The following is a 21,613-nucleotide window of genomic DNA, read 5'->3' as shown; positions in this document are numbered from 1 at the left end:
TCGTATTTTTGCCTATTGGAGTTGGGCAGTTTTATGCAAGAATCAACAAAATGATTAAACTTGAAAGAAAGACAGTGATAGCACTTGTATTTATTTTTTTGTCATATTTACTCTTCTGGTTCGACGAAATTGTCACCAAACAAGTGTCCATACTATGCTTCGTTTTTGATCATGCAGGTTTCTTCAGCCATTATTTGAAGAACTCGGTGCCTATAGGAGAAGTGAACGGAAACATGAAGATTTTGAACAAGGCGCTTGCGAACAAAATTACCGACCTCATGAAATCCAAGAATTAGTTCATAAAGCATAAAATAAAAGAAATTTGTCTGATTGTTGTGTTCACTTTTATTGTCCGTCCTGCTCGCTCTAATGCAGTGGCCAACCCACCAGTCGGTTAAGCATGCACCAATGCACTTATGAGCTTCTGCTAAATAGATTGGGGCACCTATATAGTGGTGCACCAATAGACTGGTGCACCTATAGGCTGGTACACCTATTGACTGGTACCCCTATAGACTGGTGCACCTACACACTGGTAAACCTATACATGGGTACGCATATAGACTGGTACACCTATAGACTGGTACACCTATAGACTGGTATAGCTGTCAATAAACTGATAGCCTATCAGTTCCGATACAGGAGCCATGCCTTCTCAAAAAAGGAAACATTCTTTTTCTTTTTTCCTAAGTTTACGCTTTCCATTAGCGGTTTAATCGAGAGGTCCTCACACTGCTCTCGAATGAGTGTTTCTCGATCAACCCTCAACAGCTCACTCCAACTTACCGCTGCAGGCGAGAGCTTTGCACCCCTCTCGCTCTGGCGCAATGGCGCCATATCGTCTCCTCCACTGACACAGACGGCGCCAGTAGCTTCGGCAATGGGCCGCTCGAGTGACTGCTCAAATGACTCACACGGAGAATTTTCTGTCTAAGGTTCCGTCGACTCGCAGCCAAGGTCACACAGATCAGCAGCTTTTGCACTTGGTGCTTTACCACATTGAACAAGATCAAGTTCCTGCGAAAGCTTCCGAACTTGCGATCGCGTGAGGGCCATGTACGCTAAGTTGGAAAAGAACGATTTACCCTGCTCTTTGAGAAGCTGCTCTGAGTTATTAGAAAAAAGGTAAGGAAAACGATCGGGAAGCGTGGCAGACACATCCGCTTCGGTGCGAAGCTTACCGAACGGGCCTTCAATTGCAACCGTATCGATTGGTAAGCAAGCACTCGCTGCTCGGCGACTTGTCTGATCCACACGCATTCTCCTGTAAAGTGATCCGGAGACACCAACAAAGGATGGACAACGTCTATAGTTGCCGCTGAGTTTCGAAGTGCTCGACACGTTTTCCCATTCACACTAATTTCTTGAAGATACGGCTCTAACAACCGCATGTTCTTTTCCTATTCTCAGATACTTGCAAAAGCAAACTTTTGCTTACAGTTTATCGCGATGTCCCCTTCCTTTTTGCAGTTGTAGAAGATTAGCGGCTTCCGTGATTCAAACGCCCATGTGGTATCAGTGTGTTGTTTAGGAACCTCACTCGATTTCTCCACTTCCGTTGGCCCTTCCCCTACAGTGTCCTTCGTAAGAGACGGTTCCTTCCTGAAATTACGGTGCGCAGTGGATTTCCGTTGATCAGGTTTCTTTGAAAAGCCCTCTTTTAGGGGCGAAGCTCCTTATAGCGGCACCCGTTCATCCCGCGTCCCGTCGTCGTATGTAACCAGTCTTACGCTTTGACCTGCAAGGTGGTGCCGGTGGGAAATTTCTTCTGTGCGTTGTTGGACCATTGTTTACCTCCGTGATCAATGTTGAAAACGCCGTTGATTGATGAAAAAAACCAACGAAAGACGCCAGACGTTTTCTAAAAGCAAAACGAAAAGACGCCAGATGTCTCTAAAGCAAAACGAAAAGACGCCAGCTGCTTAACGAAAGACGCCAGGTGTTTTCTAAAGCAATTGTTTTATAATCAAAACCATATCGCGATACAGGTTTGCAGTTGACGGTGCTCGTTGCCTTCGGTGTGTGCTCGTATGGATAAGGGCCGAAAGGCGGGCGCGCAGGGCAGATCTCTGCGCGCCCGCCTTGAAACATTGAACAAATCTTTCCATTGAAGACATCAAACTGGAGACATCAAACATTGAAGACATCGAAAATCAAATCTTTCCATTGAAGACATCAAACTAAAGACATCAAACATTGAAGACATCGAAAACCCCAACCTAACCACTATCAGAGGCACCTGCATCGACATCGTGTTTGCCAACTTTCATCTGCAACCGGTGCAAGAACCGCTTAGCTTACATTTCACCGACCACAAAGTGGTCATAATGAAAGGACAACGGAAACCAACAATGAAAGTTTGATAAAACATTTTATCAATCCTTTCATTTCGGGCGAATTAATGGAAGAAATGTCACGGTTTAACCGATGATTACTTCCAGGAGCTTCGCCTAATCTCATCATCATTCACCTCATGGATCTGCCGTCAATTTTTTCTTTCATCCTTTTCAGCGCGCACTGCCCTGCTATGTAACTTTCGGTGAGTGTAATAGTCTCAGCAAACTCTGCTGTCTTGTTTAGCTGTACTTCGCCAAGCTTGTCCTGCAGCCAAAGCTTGACATCCTCCTCGATGCAGCGGTAGAATGCATTCAATGCAATGCATTCTACCACTTAATAGCGATCGTCATAAACACCTTCTCTCTTGAGCCATTCAATTAAATCGGCTTTAAGACGAAACTTGAAGTCAATGTGTGACTTATTTTCCTTATTAGCATACTAGAACCTTTGCCTGAAAGCCTCGGGTGATAACTTATAATGTCTCGAAAGCACTTCCTTAACATCGTCATAGCTCTCAAACGCTTTCTTCGACAAGCACGTTATCACGTCGGAAACTTCACCGGGAAGAAGAGCTAACAGGTTCTGCGCCCAAAGAGACCGCTCCAAAGCATTTCGCTCACAGACGTGTTCAAACTTGACGAGATACTTCGACATGCCGTCGCCTACTACGAACGGTGGCAGTTGGTCCCTAATTCTATAACCGCTGACCTGAACTGTCGCAGAAGCTACGCTAGGCACCTGCAAACACTGTAGTATTGCCAATTCTATTCGTTTCAACACGAGGTGCTCCTGTCTCTGGGCCTCCTCACGCTCGCGACATTCTCGCCTTTCAGCTTGCTCGTGTTCGCGAACTTCTCGCCTTTTAGCCTCCTCACGGTGTGCTTTGATATCCACCCAGGCCTCATCGACTTCCTCAGCGGACACTCCTTCATGCTTCATGATCTCAAAGATCGCTTGCTTTCGTTTCGCACGGCCCTAGTAATGCCGAGTTCCTCACAAATTTCGATGAGTTCCTTCAGTTTAAGGTTACCCATCGTTCACACTAGCCTCTTGCTGTTTGCCCCTGTTAAGAGTCTGCTTGCCGTACCCACTATAAGTCCGCTAGCAAGACGCGCAAACAATTTTTTACACTGCCGTGTTTACACCCTCCGCATTAACTTTGCTTTCAAAGCGCTCTCAATTGGCTTGAAACAATCAAAGCTCATTCACCAGTGCTTCACACAGCCCTTCTCTAAACTACTATTACCTGTGCTAGAGTAGTCTGGTGAACTGAGGGGAAAACATCAGGCACTCACCGCATCGATGTCAATGACGCCGGCCGATTCCACCGCTGCCACCACTGTTACGAAGGCGAGACGCCAACATGGTCCCAAAGGCGCCACTGCTCCGAACTCCGCCACCAAGGTCACCAACTGTTTGGTAGCGTGTGTTACTCAGCTTGCGACTGTTTCTGCGCAGAGCTGATAGACGAGCGGACGATACGACGGCGAGTTAAGGCAATGTTTCTCTACAGCATAGAAATAGAGGCGTTACAAATTCGGCACTGGGGCCGACAGCTTAGGGACTCGAAGAGCCGAGATGTCTTCTGCCGCAGGCATCCGTCGGCTTCTCTCTCTGTTACGAAGCGCGCCGACGATGAGGTAACGAAGGGCGCCACGAAACTCGCCGTTGCCACGAACACTGGCCACGCCGGCAGCGAAAAAGGCTCGAAGCAACCGGGAGGCTTTTCTGGCACATAGGTATACTGCCGGCGACGCGCCGCAGGGCACCGGGTGGATCCTTTGAGTCACCAACGTCCAACCAGAAGCGCCGCTGGCCATGATGTCAGAATCCTCCAATGGGGCCCGCCGCTGGGCCGCGTCATGCTCATCAAATCCGGAGCCGCTGCGCGTGGTTGCACCCAAGGACGAGTGACGCCGCAACGCATTGCGTAAGACTCACCAGACTGGAAGGCGCCGACTGCTTCGACGGGCTCATGGGCTGAGAGAGCTCACTGCGCGTTGCGTGACAGATCGGCACCGCCGCTTGATGACGTCGTTGAGTTGATCAAGTCAGGGCGGGTTCGACCGCTGGCCTTCACACAGATTGCCTTTGCAGTGGCATTGACACACGGTGTGGACTCGCAGGCGTAACAATTGTCCATAGAGCAGATGGTGACGAGTTTGTTTAGAAGAACTGCTCGGACAGCCTCCACCTCGAGTGAAGTTTAAAGGGATAATTACGTCCATGCTATTGACTAACTATAACAGCTACACCACCGGGTTATAGCATGACATCATCGCTATCTTTTCGGAAGACTACATAGTTACGTAGAAAGTTTGTGTGTGTTCATTTTAAATGTGTACACACAGCACTCTTGGATTGTATTCATGGAGGAGTTCGTGTAGGTCATGGAGGTTTCGAAGCCTCGGGTGTTTCACGGTAATATTTCTGTCTGCACATTAAGAAGAGATGCTGCTGTGCGTAAAAAGAGTATGCTGTGTTGAAGTGAACTTGTTGATTCAGGTGGCAGGATGGTCGTTCGGCCCTGTTATTGACTTTTTATTTCTGTTGGCGCGTTGCATATAAGCGAAGCCATGGCTGCCATATTGCTCAGGGCAGAAGGAGGCGGTGCCTGCCTTGTAGCGTCATGATGCTCTGAGCACTTGCGACCGTGTGTTTTGTTAAAACTACTAAAGCAAGTGTTTATTATTCTTAGGAGGCGAGGGAACGTGGGAGCGACTTTATTGGGCGTCTGCTTTAATTTTTTCTTTGACACTTAGCGCTTTAAACGTGTTAAAAAACGCAAGGCCTGCACGGAACGCGCAGCACAGTCGCAGCGAAAACTACAAGAGCGGCCTTTCAGCATCTTCTCTAAACACACTTTAGAATTCTACAAGCGCGCTGCTCGGTATTCATTGCGCCATAATTAATCACAAATTTCGTGTAGTAGTCAAGCATTCACTATGCTATCCTTCATCATTCTTTGAAGAAGCGTACGCGGTATTTGCGACACACTCGTTGGAAATTTTGTGCAATTGTTTAATGCAGTGGCTGACGAGGATGAAGAAATATGCGTGAAGTGGGTATGCGCCACAGTTAATAGGTAATCGAGACCAAGTTTTCTGATGGCTTGGAGGATTGGACGACTCAGTCGTTACAAAATTCACATTGTGTGACGCCTCGCTGTTCCTTTGTTATAAAACACTTTATTACTGATATTAACGTGATTACTTTCCCGACATCAGGGACTCGCTCATTGGATTTCATGCCGACTGGTTGTGCCCTCGCGATCTCCGACGTCAGCGTAGCTCTGGCGGACTGGGCTGACCCTACGTCATCTCCTGGCGCCGATCGCCGATGACAGCGTAGCTCTGACCTACTCGACTTGCCCTACGCAATATCCTGACGCCGACAAGAGCTCTCGCCAGTGGTGTCTCGTCCTTGGACTCCTGCAACCGTGTCAATCTTTCCTGTCTTCTTACTTCCGTCGTTCGCCATCCCTGCACCTCGCTCTCTCCTTCCTCTCTCTCTATCTCTTTACTTTTTAATGCTATTCTTTTAATCCTTCCTTTGCTTCACTCCTCCTGACCTACTGTTGAGGTGTCCTCCCCCTAAGAGAAAGTTACGGGGCTCACTTTTCTCTTATGTTTATTTAATATACCTCCCCCCCCTCCCGACATCAAGCCTGCCTAAGGCCAGTTTAGAAACGAGTTCCAAGCACTGGTGTGACAACTCTACAAGCCAAACCACAGTCCTAAACTCTTAGAGTCGTTTAAACGAGCTCCTGATACTACCAAACTTTTCAATGGTAGACACTACATTTTCGACACTTTGCAGGGATTAATCGGACAGAACTCCTCCAACATACCTTGGTGTACCATTGCATGCATGTAGATTCAGTGCGCATTATTGGAAGGAGTGCGTCCCTAAGCTTGAACGACAGGCTCGGGCATTTGCTCCCAGACATTTGTTCCCCCTCAGCTTTTTTTTAGAGTTTATTGAGGTTGTTTTCATTACATTTGATGAAATGCACAACACTGATTAGACCCATAGCCACAGGCTAGTAGGGGGTCTAACGGGAGAAAGTATACAAGCAGAATACAATTTGTATAAAGCAATCACAAAATCCAAAAAACATTTTTCAAGAAAAGGAACAAAACTACACAAGAGATTTCATTGGGATTTAAGGTGACGTAAATGCTTGATACAACGTACAGAAATGTAAACAGATTACAAATATTCAAGAAAACAAGTACAGACGAAGCACCAAACTATGTGAAAAGCTTTGTACATGGTCAATACTATTGTTCTACATGTTGCAAATATTTTTAAGTGCACAAACATTTTAAGAGCAAATACTTTTAAAGTATTTTTTCAATCTTTGGGAGAGCTGAAGCTTGCAATATTTTCTTAACAACAAAGCTTTACAATGTATTGCAACTTATCCATTGCGCAAGACTTCATTTACAAAGCTTTCATCGGATATTCGCTACTTTCATATATGGTCTTCGACTTTTGAGCCCATGCATCTTGACAGCATATTCAAGCCATTTAGTGAGGGTGGTTTCAAATTAAAACACATTTATCTATGGCAATTAGTGTCACGATTCTTATTTTTTCGGGCATATTCCTATCCTGTTCTCTGTTCCTTTTTACAGGTTACACTTGTTGATTGCTTACCAGACCTAACTGTTTCATCAAACTTCTCCGAATGCTCATGTTTGTGGGGATTCGAGCAGGAAGTTTACCTCGCAGTTCAGTTCCTTAAAGCTCGCTTTTGTGTAGAATACCTGTATACAGTATCGCGCAATGTACTGTATGACGATCAGATTGAGAAGGAGAGAGCATGCTTTCTTCCTCCGCTCCTGCATCGGTCAGCCGAGGACAGCGGAAAAAATGCATCGGCCATCGGGTAAGAAAAGCCCGTCCTGCTCCCGCTGCCCGCAGCCAGAGACATTAGAGCACGTTCTTCTGCGGTGCGGTGCCTATACCGATAAGCGCCGCCATCTCATCGCTGCGTATCGTCGTCAGGGGCTTGCCACTTTCACCGAGTAGGAACTGTTGTTCCCAAGGACGAATGCCAGTGTTTACAAACGCGAGCTTGGAGCGCTCATCGCGTTCTTCGTGGAACGCCCTGTGACATCGTGGACGTTTGTGTCTTCATCCTTTTTTTTCTTCCTTTGTGGACACGGCGATCGTCCAGCTCCTCTGACTTCGCGGACGTGTGTGTCTATGTTTTTTTTTCATTGCACCGTGGTCCAGCGAAATCGACCCCTTTAGTTCAACGGGCCTTGATTTCTACTGAGAAGCGGCTACCAGCCATGGTGAGCGCTTCGCACTCTCCCGTCACCAAACGCGCCTACACGGCTCGTCATTCATTTATTCACAAAACTTTATTTGTGTCCTGAAGCCCGGTCCTTTCAGACCGAGGTGGGCCGCGTCCATGCCGGTACCGTCAGGCTAAGCCTTGTGGCGTGATCGTGGACCATCTGAACTGCCCGTAGTTGGTTTTGATAAGACGCACTTTGCACCATCGTCTGCCAGTAAAGCCATTGTTCTTCGGGGTTGGCGAGAGTCACGGGACAGCCCGCTAGCATGTGTCTGATCCCAATGATGCCATCGCACACGTCACACTTGTCTTGAATTTCACTGTCAGGGAGAATTTTATGTAGAAAATACGGAGTGGGTAAGTTCCGGTTTGCAGTAAACGTAGAAAGACTGCCTGAGCCCTGTTCAATGTTGCGTGTGGCAGTGGGAATTATCTACGCCCCAAGTAAAAAATTTTTGTGGTGTTGTTGTAAGTGAATAAATTATCGTTATAGCCCCCGGAATGGTAGTGGGCGTCGGATCGGGTCTGGCCGGCTCGGCAAGCGAGTCCTCGAGCCAGATCGTTCGTCACCTCATTGAGGTTGACCCAAGTTTCGTCCACTTGTCCCATATGCGCAGAAAACCATCGAATTTTCGTATCGATAGAATCGACTTTGTTCGAAAGTTTAACCACCGTTCCAGTGACATAGCCCTTGTCGAAGCTCGTAATTGCTGCTTTGGAGTCGCTATAGACGTGTGACCATTTTCTGTTCTTGATAGCTAAAGCAATCGCGGCTTGTTCTGCAACCCTGGAATCATTAGTGAGTATAGTCAGGGCATCCCATACCTCTTCCTGGCTGACGAACACCACAGCCGTGTAGGCCTCTTGGCCTTTCACCCAGGCTGTGTCCATGACGGCCGCCTTTTGTCCTACCTGTTCGATTTCTTTCAATAAAGCTTTCACTCTCACTCTTCGCCTGCTGACATTGTGTTCCGGATGAATGTTTCTCAGCAGGGGAGTGGTTGTAATCAGGTCTCTAAGCTTCGCATTCAGTTTGACCTCGACCTCCTTCGGGTTTTTCGATATATTGGGGACTGACCCGATTGCCCTGAGTATCAGCCTACCCACACGTGTCCTCGTTAGTCTTTTCTTCTGTGCCATCTGTTGCGCTTCAGTCATTTTTTGCATAGTATTGTGCACGCCTAAGCTTATGAGTTTCTCGTTCGACGCACTGTTGGGTATACCTAAGGCAGCCTTGACAAGCTTTCTGAGAATGGTGTTGAGCTTGTTCAGCTCGGCCTGCGACCACTGGAGGAGAGCTGCCACGTAGGTGAAGTGACAGAGAGCGAAGGCGTGTAGTAGCCATAGAGCGCTGTCCTCACCAAGGCCCCTGTGTCGGTTGGTGATTCTCTTTAGAAGCCTGAGTACTTGGCCAGTTTTTTTTGGAAATATGCTGAATGGCAGTGAAGTTGCTACCTCCCGCTTTAATGTAGAAACCTAGAACTTTAATTTTTTCGATCTGCTTGATCGCGACTCCATCCTGACAGCGCAAGATAATGTTGGGTTCCTCACCTGGGACATAGATAGCCCTTGGGTCTTCGACCCCTACCTCGATTTTTTATAACCAAAAGTTCTGACTTCGCCGCCGAACAATTTAGCCCCGATTCGCCGAGAGTGCTTTCCACGATGTCTACAATCTCCTGAAGTCTAGTCTTCGTTTGGCTTATGTTTCTGTTGGGTTCCATATGGTTATATCGTCGGCATATATTGCGAAGTGTATACCTTCTATCCGCTCCAAATCCCTCGCTACTCTGGTCATTGCTAAGTTATTTAACATGGGTGAGAGCACAGCTCCTCGTGGGGTGCCTCTGTTGCCCAGTGCCCCCAACTTAGATTTTAGTTCTCCTAGTGTGAGGCTTGCTTGTCTACCACTAAGAAACGACTTGACTATGCGGAAAAGCCTCTCGCCCAGACCCAGCGTGGATAGGACCTCGAAGATGGCCTTATGCTCTATGCGGTCAAAAGCTTTTTCGACGTCGAGACCTAAGAGCGCTCTTGTATGCACTGCGCTAACCTGTATGAACTGGTGCTTGATCAGGGGCATGATGTCCTGAGTCGACAGCCCGGGATGGAAACCGATCATGTTATACGGGAGTATGTCATGTTGTTCGACGTAGCGCGTGAGACTGTTGAGAATGATGTGTTCCATAGCTTTACCTAGGCATGACGTAAGTGAGATAGGACAGATGTTATCTAGGCTGAGTGGTTTACCTGGTTTGGGTATGAGAATAGTATTGGCTTGCTTCCGTTCCTCCGGATATTCTCCTTTTTCCCATAAGTCGGTGAAGTGATCCGTCAAGTAAATGATAGAGTTATCGTCCAGATTTATTAACAATTTGTGAGTAATGCTGTCGGGCCTGGCTGCCGATATGCTAAAAAAACTATGGAGGGCAACTAACACTTCACCCTCAGTGAAATCATGGCCCATTTCTTTGCACGATGGCCCAGAGTTCTCTATGTGTTCATCGCTATCCCCCGGTTGTTTCAGCGGGAGATATTTTTCCGCAAGCTCCTGCATGATTACTTCTTGAGTCCTGGACTGGCTCGCCTGATGTAGTAGTTTCGCAATGGCCGTTCGCTCGTTGGACTTAGCTCCGTTCTCGTTCAATAGGTATTTGAGGAGGTTCCAACTGCCCCCACGTTTGACTCTACCGTCTGCCAAGTTGCAAGCTTCATCCCACTGTTGTTTTGTGAGGGTTTTTGAGTGCCTCTCAATATGTCTATTCAGCAACGCTATCTTTTTTTCTGAGCTTTCGGTTAAGTCATTGTGTTTTCTATTTTTGCAGGATCGATTGCTTGGCCTCGATCAGATGTGCGAGCTTACTATTTATGGTCTCAATGCTGTCTTCCGTCGTAATATTTCTAGTGGCCTCCTGCAGGTCCTCTGCGAGCTGGTTGATCCAGGTCTGGAAGGACTGTCTGCCAGTTTCTATGGGTTCCAACTCTAGTTGTTTTGTTCTAGCTTTCCTAAAAAGGTTCCAGTCGGTGCACCGAAAGGTTCTAGTCTGTTGTTTCGGCATTCCTATACTAATGTGTATGATATAGTGGTAGCTACCTAGATCTGTGCCTGAATTTTCCCAGCTAGCTTGGTTTAAGTTCTTCACAAAAGTGATGTCTGGTGTAGAGTCTCGCACGTGGACGTACCACAACGGGTGGGAAAAGCCGGATTGGTGATCAGGCTCAGTCCGAGATCTGTGGTGAGGTCCCATAGCCCTATTCCTTTCTTTGAATTTTAAGTATATCCCCACGCCTGGTAGTGGGCATTCAAGTCACCTTCTAATATAAGCAAGGAGCTCTTGGCGATGGCGAGTGCCTTGGTGAAAAGTGTACTGAAGTTCTGTGTTCTGGCGCTGCAACTGCTGTAAATGTTTAAGCAGAAGAGGCTGCGCCCCTTGCCCCCTGCCTTTAAGTACGACTTCTACTAAGGTATACTCAATTTTTGTCGATCCTAGCGGTGTATCGTTTTCGATAAAAGGTAGCTTTCTGTCAACGAGCGTTGCTAATCCTCTGCTGCAATGTTTTTTCTACATACCGATTTGTAGCCGGTTAGTTTGACCTCGTCCGATAAAGTTTCCTGCATCATTATTACTTTTGGTTTGTCCCCTATTCACCTGAATAATTGGCGCAGCAATGCCTTTTTGTTGAGAAATCCGTGACGATTCCACTGCCACACACGAAAGCTGTGCGTGCTAGCCATAATTATTCGATGAGTTTAGTTTGCTGTTAACCGCCATCGTTCTTTTTGGAGTACTCCCTGACGGTACAGAGAGTGAATTTAGACTTTCCGAGTCTGACGGCAACAATTTGTCGTCGTCATTTTTTATTTCAAGTTTCTTGAATCTCTTTGCTGCCGTCAACCTCCATTTTCATAGTTTGTCCACTCTAAAGTTAGTCCTTTCTGTCGTCTCTTTGATTTCTTTAATTACCTCTTTCAGTTCAGTAAGTACTGAGAAAACTGAATGACTTTCGGGGCTAACTGCTTTCTGTTTAGGAGCAGGAGAGCAGTTCCCCTCACATGATTCAATATTTTTACTTACTGGCCTGACTATAACTATGCTTGCAGGGCCTGGCTGCGTCTTATTTTTGAGGTCGATTCTCCATTAGCCTTTCGTAAAGAGTTTACCTCCCTAATTAATTGATCTATTCTGGCATCATTGCTGTCAGTCACCGCTGGCGCAGCAATGCTAACAGCGACTGTCACGGTACTTTTTGCTTTATCGGCCCAAGTGGTCCCAGCAGCCGGCGTGGCACCAGGCACTCCGAATTCTAAGCTCTCCAGCACTCCTCTCGACTTGGAGCGGCTGTTCTTCCTGGGTAGCGAGCGGCGTCGGGATAACGAGCAACTCCGAGAGCGTGAGCTGTTTCTGGGGCTCTTGTGTAGGCTTGGCGTCTCCATGGGCGCCTTCATGGCCGATCGCGACTAGGTCACGTTCCTTTCGGCGGCCCGTACCACATAGGGTACTTGAAACCGCTTTGTCTCCGGTGGGGTGGCGCAAACCTTGCACGTGGGTGTGCAGATGTGGTTCTCTGGCGGGTTGAGGGCTCCACACGCTCGACACTGAACAGAGTCCAGCGTTGGGCACACATCTGAGTGGTGTCCTACCCTACCACAAGTGAAACACACATCAAATTGTTTCCTGTAGAGGTAGCATCTTAGCAAGGTCGGTCCGTGATGCACAAACTTTGGCACACGCCGTCCGCTGAAGAGGACGGTGACTGAGCCCGGTCTTGATACGCTTTGCAGCCAAAGCTAGCGTATTGCGCTCATGCACGATATTTGTCGTTATGGCGGACTGGGAGTCCCTGATGTCGACTCGTCTAATCACACCTTTGCAAGTGGCGTGTGGAGCCGTTTCGTACGCATTGACTTCATATTCCGCTTCCACGATCTTGAAGGACTTGATTCTGACATACCTTGCTGCATTATCTGGTTCAGACGTACTAACCACGATGATATTTTGCGTGAAGTTGGGGCACACTAAGTCTTCATTTGCTTGCTGTGCTGTCAGGCCGGAAGTTTCAATCACTGCAGTTCCGATCACCGTGGTGCTCACTTTGCTCAAATTCAGTCCTCCCCGTGGTCGGATTATAATCTTGGGATGCTCCTCGGGCAGCTGGGGCATCCTCGAGGCTTTGACAACACGATTCTTGAACGCGCCGGTGGCGTTTGCGGCTCTCCTGCCACCGCTGGTGGCGGCGTCTCCACTGGACGCTTGTGAGTTGCATGGCATCGCGTTGGCCGCTGTGCTGCTCTTCTTAGCACGGGATCGTCGGACGGCAGCAACTTGCCCGCCGAAATCCTCCTCGTCGTTCTCGGATACCTCGGAAGCCTCATCGTCCATACGGGAGTCCGTCATGTCCGAGGGGAACGTGGGCCGGCTACGCTTAACGGGCCCTACTCCTCGGTATGGATCGCTCCGCACGTAAACGGGGAGGTCCGGCAATAACGTCAAAAAACGTCGCCCACCTTGTCACTTCTTATAAGTCAATTTTCGGCAACATCACGAATCGAATGGTGTGATGGAAATGGTCGCACCATGAGAAAATGCCCAGTGGAACAACGTAAAAGACGGAGCCGATGTGAGACGTGTCTGCTCCCATTGGCGACCGCAGCCCATCTCATGGCTCGTCACACCTTTCCCAACTCGGCGGATCTACTGCTCCCGGTCTTCGTGGTGGCCTTCCTGGATGGTTGTGTGTTGTGATCAATCGGACGCGCGCTGGTGAAAACGAATCAAATGCGAACTTTTTTTAAACTCTACTTTTTTTCCCTTCCAATCCACTTGTATTCCCACCCCACTCCCCTTGTGCCGACCTGTTAAGGTGTCATCCCAGTGATAGACGTACAGTTACGAGCGGCACTTTTCCTTCCCTTTACATAATCACTTAGAGAGGGAGGATTGACTAAGTATGATCTTCGCACCTCCGTCATACCACTCATACCGTCATACCTCCGTCATACCACTCATTGTACTCCTATCTTCTAGGCCACGATGTGTTGATGCGAGTGCGCAAATTGTATATTTCACCGAATTCAAGAACGTTCTTCTATATAAACTCCACTCTGATACATTGGCGGTAAACACATGGTTAAAAAGAAAACGTCTGTTAACCGCCGTCTATGTGATGTGCCAGAAACAATTGAACATCGCTTTGTCAGCTGCAAAGATACTGTTTTAGGATGTCGTTCAGCAAGCACTCAGAAAACGTTCATTCATTAATTTTTCACACAATACGCTATCTTTTACCAGCAGTGCCTGATAAAGTGCCATATATTATGTTTTTTCTGATGGGTATGCATAGCTTGTGGAAGACACGAATGCAGGACCGCAAAAACTTTTGATGTGAAAACTCACACTGTGTTAGCCATTGAGTGTTTATAAGCAACACTTGAGCGCTCATTGTCGCCACTTGGTTGTACTTTTGTTTCCTTGATTTTGTATTTATTACGGAAGTACTATATTAGACACCACGAGAGAAAAAAAAAACAGTGGTGTGGCTCAATGGTATGATACTGGTCTGGCACGTAGTGGAACCGGGTTAAAATCTTATTATGTCAATAATGTTTTTTTACCGAGGGTTTTTTGTTTCGTTCGATACTGGTTACGGGTGGCGGCGGTGGCGAGCAACTATGGCGTCGCGTGTGTTTGTGTCCTGATCTGATAATACCTTTCGCTCTAAAAAAAAAGTTACTCAGGAATATCAATTCTTATTATATTTACACAGTTGCCCCACAGCAGAAGTAACCAGTGAGGACATGCTGCGTAAATAAAAGTTTTACTCGCACACAAGCATAACACATTGGCCAGTAAGAGTGTAGCGTGTGTGCAGACTTTCTTTATTGGGGGGGGGGGGGGTATTCGCCTGTTCACGCACTCGTTTGAGAAGCTCCTGGATATCCAAGAAAGCAATGTTTAGAAAACTACCACCCGATTTTCTAATAATATGTTCTGCTCCATTATCTGGTAAATGAAATTCCGAGAAGCCTCAATATATTTTAAAAAGACCCATTAATACAGCCCTGATGTATTACGCTTCCTTTTCAGCTGCTTACTGAACCTTGTTCGCAATAATTTTGTCTTTCTTTTGTTTTTTGCCTGTACCCCTCCTCTGTGGGTAAAAGTTGGGTAGAGTGTACTAGAACAAGGGGAGTGCCTGGAACGGCCACAACACCAATGCATTAAAAGGACACTAAAGTCAAATAACAATTTATGTCAGAGGGAAAGCTCAATTAATGTATGACAACATCTAAAACGGCATTATAATAAACAACAATGCCCTACTTATCAAGAAATTAAAGTAAATGCACAACAAAACAAGCGCCACAGTAGGACATTTCAGAATGATCCCGGTGACATGAGACGAACCACCTACATTTATTCACTAGTAATTGATTTAGCTGCACTAAATAAAGAACCTTTCGTGCATCTATAGACGGAATAAAATGCTGCTCGTTCGTTTCTATTTGATTCATGGAAAAAAGAACCGCCGGACGTTACTATGGGAAATGGTGCGAGTAGCTCCAAAATGCCATTTTCGCGTGGTTACACGGGACAGGTAGTACCATCTAGCGGGACGCAGTTGAAACAAAAGCGTCTGCCATCTCGAAGTCAATGGCGGGAAATTGATCAATTGCCATTGTTGCTGCTGTGGCTCCCACTGCTTTCGGTCTGCTGCTACTAGCGCAGTAAAGCCGGGCAACGTTGTGCACGGCAACAGGGACGTGAGATGGTCCGGTCGCTCCACTTCTTGAGGCGGGTAATTTGAAGCGCGTTAAGTCAATGCGGATCATTGAAACGTGATTTTATTTCAAAATAGGCCCCTCTTTGGCACGGAAGTAACACTACAAGGTTTCTGAACCGCATTTAAACAATCAACGTCGACTTAATGGTTGGCTTTAGTGTCCCTTTAAAAGTGAAGCTCAAATAGAGTCAATCCACGTGTGGCGCTACGATCGGTATTCTGCAACATTTCATCTTTTTAAGAAGCGCGTGCAGCTCCACCGAAGTAGTCGAGGGATAGAATGCTTGCTTCCTTCTCAAAGGATGCAGGTTCGATTCGCAACTGTCGACGTTGGATTTTTTTCTTAATTTTACTTGCACAGGTGTATTCATTGGCTTTTTTAAAATTCTGGCTTCAGTTGGTACACATTGCTACAAAAATTACGCGAAACATAAAGTAAACAAGAAAAAAACTTGACAGAGTGCATTTATTTGCAGCGCCGCCACACGAAATTCAACAAAAACTTAGAATGGCTTCCGAGATTTTAGTGAATAAGAGAGAGACTGCGTGCTTTCACTCGCCTGCGATCGCCGCCCGCTGGCTCGAATTAAAAAACAAAACTGGCAGTAAACGATCTTCGGCCAGCAGGAAATCGGGAGGTTTGAATACTGGTAAAGCAGCGATGTTCTGACTGAGCTTTCCGTGTTCCTCCTGACACTGAAAACGAAAGCTATTGGCGTGTAACATTAATTAAGGCGATCACGATTTGTGCGGAAATAGTCAGGTGAACGTGTTTTAATTTTTGTGGCAGATGATAAAAAAGCGCCGTCCACAGTGCTCGTGCTCGAAACTTCCTAGCTGCTGCAGTGGGCCAGCGGTGGAGCCGAGCAGACGACACGCGTGTTCCACTTGAAATGTGGACCTCTCTGTACAATTGAGGGTCTCACGTCCTGTTACACCTTTTGGCAAATGAAACCAACGCGGCAGGGCAACTGCTGTGGGCCCGGCTGCGGGGTTCCCTACAGAGGATTGACTGAAGGCACGAAGTGTTCACTATTTGCCGTTCCAACATGTCTGATCCAGAAAGAGAAATGGGAATACAACTTACGCTTGCCAAGAAGGCACATAAAAAGTTCAAGTGTGGTCTGCGAGGCACATTTTGAGCCGCGACATGTGCTTCGAGAGTTCGTGCACATTATAGGCGGCAGAGAAGTCAGGTTGCCCCGTGACCGGTCAAAGCTTGAGTTGGAGCAGTGCCTGCTATACTCAGCGGACAACATCGTCCCGACGGGGGTGACCAGGAGACGCATGATACGACAAATCCTCAACAGGCCAAACGAGATGCCCCCAGGCCATCAACGGCCAAGTGCGAAGAGAAAAAAGGTCCACCAGCGCTGCGAGCCTTCACAGAGAGGCATGAAAAGTGAGTGAAGTCGGCAGCGCATGCCGTGATGAACTGCAATTCGGAGACACAAGGCGGTAACACAAATGAAGGAAGATGAGCCCTTCTTACTCTGACGATGCCATCAACCTCCAGATGGACAGCCCTTATGTTCTCGTATTTTGATGGTGTCTTCTATGTCACCTCCACACTAATACCGACTTCAGAAATATCCCATGACGAAGTTATATGTCTGAAACAAGAAGGAGACGGCCCCTTCTGCCGAACAAATCTAAACAGCAGTCCTTACGACGAAAAGCGGGGTCTATCTCAAGCAGAGGCACACATGAACAAAATCAACGTAGCTTCTATATGCCCTGGTGCCATAAGGAAAAATGAACCTAATGATGGCCCACTAAAGACATTTGCCTGTGGACGGAACTTCAGATGCGATAGAGAAGCATTTTACAGCAGATGCTGTGAAGGTGTGGTACCTGACGTAGGTAAGTAAGGTCTATATACTTCACCGATACGGACTGAGCTTAAACTAAAGCGTATAGGAGAAGGGTGGTTTGATGAAATGTATGATAATTTTGAACGAGCTGCCAAAATATAAGTAGCGAAACTGCATTATTATGTACATCTTATTTTCATTTGCATGTTTTAATTGCTAACGGGCAGGGATGTTTCCCTTAGAGAAGTATAAAAAAAGATCGCAGAAGTTTACATTTCATGTATATAATTGATATCACGAAAATGTATCACAAGTTAACATTACTGTGTGTTAATGTTCTTCCTATTAGTCCTCTCAAATCGAGAAAGCTTGATGAATGAGAGTGTGTGTGTGCATATGTGCGCGTGCGTTAATGCAAGTGTTTGTGGGTAGGCATCTGTGTGTGCACGCATGTGCATGTGTCTGTCTGTGGTGCGTTAACATGCAGTCAGACCTTTTTTTTAACTGTGCAGGTGTAAAATGCCGACCATGCGCCAAGGCAAGCCTGTCCTTGATTAGAAAAAAATGCAAGGTGATGCGTACAACTGCTGCTACTGGTGCCACTCCTGCTACTGGTGCCACTTCTGCGAAGTGAGCCAGTTGTCGCCAAACAAAAAACAGGAGACAGCAAAATTGTCGACTGCTTGTACAGATGTCAAACTTGAAATCAAAACTAAGAGATGTGGTGAAGCAGAAAAAGGCTGTAAAAAAAGGCACTTTTGAAGAAAGTATTGGTTACATGCCTCCAAAGCAAAGAGAAGCAGCACTACATTTCCTCTGTGCTCCCAAGCGAGCGAGTACCAGGGGATGAAAATTCACTCAGAATTGGATAATAGAGGGTCTACTCATGAAGATGAAAAGTCTAAAGCTTTACAAATACACGAGAAGCTTAGTACTACCACGGCCAGGCTATAGAGAGAGCTGCGCCTGCTGTCATACGGCCTTCGCAAGAGGCCTAGTTCCTGCCTGCGGCCGCTGCTAGGAGCTGACGCTGCGGGCCAACCATGCGAACGCGCTAGTCTTTCACTCCACGCGCGGGTTCTGCTCTCCTTTTCTTTATTTTTCACTACAATCACCACTACTGGTGCACGCAGAAGGAAGTTAAAAGGGGCCAGCTAGGAAGAGCCAAACGAAGACTCCATGCCCATCACCGAATAATGGTTTCTGATCTTCGGCTGATTATTTGTGTCGATCACTACACGCACCAGCCAAACGCGACTTTGATATATAGTCCCAAAGTGACCATGAGCCATTTTGCAATTTCTCTAAAAGATTTATGAAATAATTACGAAAGTTGACAGAACGTGGAATCGTCCTAAATTATTAGTGTATCGCGAATAAATTACAAGCCTTGGCGTTTTTTATTGTGTGGTTACATTTTTGTCTACTTTTTGGTCTTTAATGCTGCCCTTCCTGCCCCTTCCCTCTTTTCTTAACTGAAATAATAAGTACACCGCTGTCGTGGGTGCCCGCCATCGGGTGCAACAAACAGAATTGCTGCAAAATTTTGCTCTCAGCGCAGCGCGATTGATTCGCCTTGGATAGTTCCAATGTTTCGGTTTCATATGCAGGTTGAAGTACTTAGCGGCGTACTCTAATTGTCATAGGTTGTCATCAACCTATCAAATGTCATCAAAGGCACCACGCAAACTGGAAACGAGTTTATTTGGAGAGAGATATTACAGTAATATGAACAACAGCACAGGAGCTTGTCAGAAGCTAGCAAGTAAACATTCGGTAATTACCCCTAAAGAGTTGATTGATTGATATGTGGGGTTTAACGTCCCGAAACCACCGTATGATTATGAGAGACGCCGTAGTGGAGGGCTCCGGAAATTTCGACCGCCTGGGTTTCTTTAACGTGCAACCAAATTTTAGCCCACGGGCCTACAATATCTCCGCCTCCATCGGAAATGCAGCCGCCACAGCCGGGAATCGAACCCGCGACCTGCGGGTCAGCAGCCGAGTACCTTAGCCACTAGACCACCGCGGCGGGGACCCCTAAATAGTTTGCAATACATTGAAGTAAACAGGAAAAAGAAGAATTGCACCATTTGAACACATAAATAATGGTGTTTCCCAGTTCGAGCCCCAGAAAAAAATCATCTTCAGCGTGACAAAACAGTCTTGCACAAAAGAAACGTTGTTCGAGCTGGAGAAGCTTCACAGTCAGAAGTGCTTCTTCGACGGCTTTTGTGTATAGTTCATGCGCTTTTCATTGTCGTCGGTGACACGAGTGGAGTGATTCACTAAAAGTATCCTGAATAATTTGTCAGCAATCAAACTTGCTGACCCTCTTCGGTAACTATTGTCAACACTTTCGGGGCAATTCAGCAGAGGTACGTCCGGACGCGGTTCTACGAGCAGCTGTAGAACTTCGAGAACATGCGTGCGTAACAGGTGTTTGCTATTTTGTCGAATAATGTGATCATCCCGTTTCCGCTTAGTTGGTTTGCGAGGGGGCAAAGATTGTCGTACGCTGGTTCTTTCCGGGACTTCTTCGCACTTGGCGCAAAGTATGCGGGATAATCTTCAAAGACAGTTGGCACGGCTCCGGGAAGCAGCTTTCTTATCCTGCAGTCAGGAGCGTAATCGACCTGACGGAAGTGCCTGCTGCATACGACAGTCGATGGCGACTTGTCGTTTATTACGAGGTTCTGCCTTGAAATGTTCCGCTGCTACTTTGGCCACAGTTCTTGATCCACAGGGAACTGGTGGAACGAAACCTTCAGCGTTTTCCCGGCACGTGATTTGCAGTACGGGACACAACAGAACACCATCACGGTACCGGTCAAGGCATATACACTGAATTCACTTTACTATGTTGAACAAGATGCAGCGCACTGCGATGCATTTCTGAAAACTCACGCCTACAGCCTCCCTCAGACCGAAAAAAAGTAAGACAATGTGATTGCTGTTAAATTACAGAATCACAAACGCTGCGAAAACAGCCCGCACGCGCATCGAAAGCAGCCTGCAAATGCAAGCGCGCAAGTGCCAGGCAAGGGTTGGTTCGCGTAGCCCCCGTGCGGAGAGTGGTGGAACTGTGCGTCGAGACTCCTGCCCTTTGTTTTCGCCGCCGCAGCGGAGGCCGTATGAAAGCGTGCGCCGCTCCCTCTCTAGCCCGGCCGTGGTCCTACTAAGTGAAGACACGTTGAGAAAATATCTGAACTCGTACAAGACCAGGTCTGGTTTCTGCACAAGGGTTCTGAGTGCTCTAAAAAAAGATGAGGTTGATAGCCGTCTTTAAGTGACACAGGGGGCTGCTAATTGACGAATTGAAACTATTCGAACTTTTGTCAGCCAAATCCGCCACCACTATTGAAGGTTTCTTTGATCTAGACCAATTTAAAACTAAAAGATAGATGTGAGCCATGGGACCATGGCATTGTGATTATGTTTACACCTTTCACAGGCAAGTGGACCCAAGTCCTAGCAGTGTTCGCAACACACGGAAACGTTAAAAGAGAGCTTCTTGCGAAAATTCTGGTGGAGGCTGTATTGCTTGCAGAAGATGCAGGTCTTTTTGTGGACTTTGTCACTTGCGATGGTACAACAAGGAACCAGAAGATGTGAAAGGTACTGGGAATTGAAGCAAGGTCTCAAAACATTCAGTGTAGAATAAGGCATCCTAAAGACAGCTGTCGCTACGTACACTTCCTTTCCGACTTTCTGCATTTCATAAAGTGTCTTCGCAACAACTTGTTCCTCCACGACTTCAACACTCCTGACGATCTGGTAGGTATTGCAGCTCCCCTTTATTCTTTTTTGTCTGTTGTTTTATTGTTGTGTATTTGTTATAGAATTGGCACGAATGCTTTCCTACCATTTTTGCGTTGATGTTATGGGGATACAATTCTTCGTGAAATGTATACCTCGTGTTCGGTTGGTTGATTGAGTAAATGTCAATTTAAGATAGAACCCATACACTACTGCTAGGGAAAATAAACGGGGAAACGTGATCGGAACATACACAAAACAAGATTTTCAACGCTTCTTAAGTTCTAGAATCAACTAACGAATTTAATTTACCAGAGGATTTTTTTGTAGAGGCAGTCAGTTGTTTGAGCATGCGTGCTAACGCTACGACACTGTAACGTATACATACTTTTTTATTTTTAACGGAGAGGAGGATCCCGTCTTTTCTGGGCTGTTGCATGGGAGCACGAAATCCGACGTCGCAAGCTCAGCAGTCACTTTTTTTCTTTTTTTGGGGGGGGGGGGGGAGTCAACAGGTTACAACAGCCCACAAAGGGGACTATGAAAATGCCCAGGCAACCATCAGTGAAAAAGTCTACACTTCTTACCACGTTAGCTTTCATTTTACGAA

The 21,613-nt window shown here is 46.8% G+C and overlaps 1 protein-coding gene across 1 annotated transcript in view; it reads left to right on the top strand.

Annotated features, from left to right (window-relative positions):
- The first annotated feature begins 16,750 nt into the window (after positions 1-16,750).
- LOC142765480 (uncharacterized) overlaps positions 16,751-21,613 on the top strand; it is a 53,590-nt gene continuing 48,727 nt past the window's right edge. The window contains exon 1 of the mRNA XM_075866528.1: positions 16,751-16,832. Within this exon, the coding sequence (XP_075722643.1) occupies positions 16,751-16,832 (82 nt within the window). The remainder of the gene's footprint in view (positions 16,833-21,613) is intronic.

The sequence above is a fragment of the Rhipicephalus microplus genome, chromosome 1 (assembly GCF_043290135.1).
Source record: "Rhipicephalus microplus isolate Deutch F79 chromosome 1, USDA_Rmic, whole genome shotgun sequence".
Classification (NCBI taxonomy): domain Eukaryota; kingdom Metazoa; phylum Arthropoda; class Arachnida; order Ixodida; family Ixodidae; genus Rhipicephalus; species Rhipicephalus microplus.
Note: the sequence above shows the minus strand (reverse complement) of the source record. Positions and strands in the feature narration are given on the sequence as shown.